The sequence below is a fragment of the Aplysia californica genome, unplaced genomic scaffold (assembly GCF_000002075.1).
Source record: "Aplysia californica isolate F4 #8 unplaced genomic scaffold, AplCal3.0 scaffold00183, whole genome shotgun sequence".
Taxonomy (NCBI): domain Eukaryota; kingdom Metazoa; phylum Mollusca; class Gastropoda; order Aplysiida; family Aplysiidae; genus Aplysia; species Aplysia californica.
In genome coordinates, this window is record NW_004797453.1 from 378,707 (window position 1) to 381,039 (window position 2,333).

Genomic DNA, 2,333 nt, shown 5'->3' on the forward strand with positions numbered 1-2,333 from the left:
CCTGGTCCCAGCAACATGTGATAGATTTTTGTTCCCGCTTATAGGAGTACCCAGAATACTTCCAGGTGCTGGTACTTAGTTCTACATGGTGGGTCTCTGATTTCTCTCTTGATTATTGGAAAGACTCCTCTGTATGTCGCTGGTCGTCTGTCTCCTTCGATCTCTCTGGCTTCATTAGCAGCTTGGTCTGCTGCCTCACTTCCTTCTATTCCAACATGGCTTGGAATCCACTGAATTTTTATTGTGACTCTGGCTTCACTGAACTTGCGGCGCAAATCATTCATGTCCGAGCTGCTGCCCAGCAGCCCCTTGCAGAGGGACTGACTGTCAGTCAAGATCAGCACATTGGTGGCAATTGTCGGCAATGCATTGTGCAGCAGACATCATTGCCTGGCATTCCTCGTCATAAGATGATGTAAGGAATGCACCTTTAGTTTTAATAATTTTTGTTCGTGGTGGTTCATCATTTATTATCACTACTGCTGCTGCTCCACCTTCGCGGTATCCTGCGATTGCCGATCCATCGGTGAAAATTGTCACATCCGCACCAACCTCTTTGATCACTTCCTCAGCTGCTTCACGTGCCTTTACAGGATCATCACCTTTTTCTTTTACTCCTCTCAGTTCTGTCCGAATTTCGATTTCGCCATGGGTCTCCCATGGTCAAGTTCTCGCCAGATTGATCGGCCATCGATTCTCTGCTTCAGGGGGGAGATGGTCGGCTAGATCGGTGCCCATCCGAAACCAACTTTTCCTGCGGTTTTTAGGCTTGACTGCTTGATCAAGGGCTTTCTTTCTAGGATGGTTGTCTGGTAATCTCTTAGCCATCTCTATAGACTTGAGGCATGATGATGCTGCTGCTGCTGCTGATGACGATGATAAGGAGGAGGAGGTGGAAGAGGAGGAGGAGGAAGAAGAAGAAAAGTATTAGGAAGAGGAGGAGGAGGAGGAGGAGGAGGAAGATTACTTAACGGAAAGCGATGTAGATATATTTATGCACATGAAGTTGGAATCCCCCTGACATAGCTATAGCCATTTACGTGGCCTTTTGAGACTGTGTGTTTGCAATTACCGAAACGATATAAAGGAAATTGTATCAAAAGTGTAGTTTGATACTGATAGAAATTCATATTTAAAATATTTCAAAAATCTGAATGTATTGTCATAAAATATATTGATAATAAATGTATAATAGCTTATTGAAAAAACATGTGACAAAAAAATATATTTTACAACGATGTGGTGTTTTTGACAATTAGAATAACACATTGTACTTTCAATATGGCAGGCATGCAATTTGAGTACGATGAAGAAGGAGGAACGTTCTTTTATTTTCTCATATCATTCTGGGCTTTGATACTGATCCCATCCACATATTTTTTGTGGCCGTCAACAGAGAAAAAAGGTATTGTATAGCAGTATTTCTTGGTAATCTATATTATGATTTTTTCTTGGCAAGCAAACATTCGACTCCAGTCAGCCTCTCTCCGCCTCAACAAGCTGCTGTAGTGCTGTAGTCTACTGTAGTAGCCTCGATTAACAATTGTTGGTTAGACTTTAATCTCTAGATCTAGAGCAGCTACATTTTCATAATTTTGTAATACTTGGAGTCAGAGACCAGCATTGGTATGATTCAGGATCAGTTTAGGTTTGGTAGGCAGGCCTGGGCTAGCCAAATTGAGGGTGAAAAGCGACAACAGGCTACAGCTACAGCGGATAGTATAGTTAGAGATTAGAGAACGTCAGATGTACGCCATTGGCCGATATTTATAGTAACAGCAATCTTGTTTGTGTTATGAAATAGTGTTCTTCATTTTGACGAAAGACAAGATAAGTTCCAGACCTCCTTGATCTAGATATCTAGATCTAGATCTAGATCTAGATTCTATTGTCTCACTGATCTGAAAAAGAAAGGAAGTTGTCGTCGTGCCTAACACTGAATTGTTAGGGGCACGTATTTTCAAAGTCAAGGTCGTTCAGCATTCCCCGATCCCCGATTCATTTCACCAGCATGTTTGAGAAGGTACAAAGAGATTGAGACTCGTGAAAATATGGATGATACTTTGAGATCCAGACCGTTGAAATCAGTACACATCTGATTTGGACATTGACGACAGTGAATGAATATTATATTTTGGACTGCTTCAAGCGTTCCATCCCATGAGATTGAAGGAAAAGGAAGAGTGCTTACAAAATTAAAGTTGGGATATGAGAATATTATTATGGAAAATTCGGAAGGATTTCCGTAACGAGCGACCACCCCATCAAACACAGTAAAGAAGAGGCCTAGACCTAACCCTACCCCTAACCCTACCCCTACCCCTACCCCTACC

The 2,333-nt window shown here is 42.0% G+C and overlaps 1 protein-coding gene across 2 annotated transcripts in view; it reads left to right on the top strand.

Moving 5' to 3' along the window:
* The first annotated feature begins 1,250 nt into the window (after window positions 1–1,250).
* LOC101863670 (translocation protein SEC63 homolog) overlaps window positions 1,251–2,333 on the top strand; it is a 29,636-nt gene continuing 28,553 nt past the window's right edge. The window contains exon 1 of one of the 2 annotated variants that reach the window (XM_035969785.1): window positions 1,251–1,405. In XM_035969785.1, the coding sequence (XP_035825678.1) occupies window positions 1,282–1,405 (124 nt within the window). In that variant the 5' untranslated portion in view covers window positions 1,251–1,281. The remainder of the gene's footprint in view (window positions 1,406–2,333) is intronic. The other variant, XM_005098451.3, reaches the window with a different exon arrangement.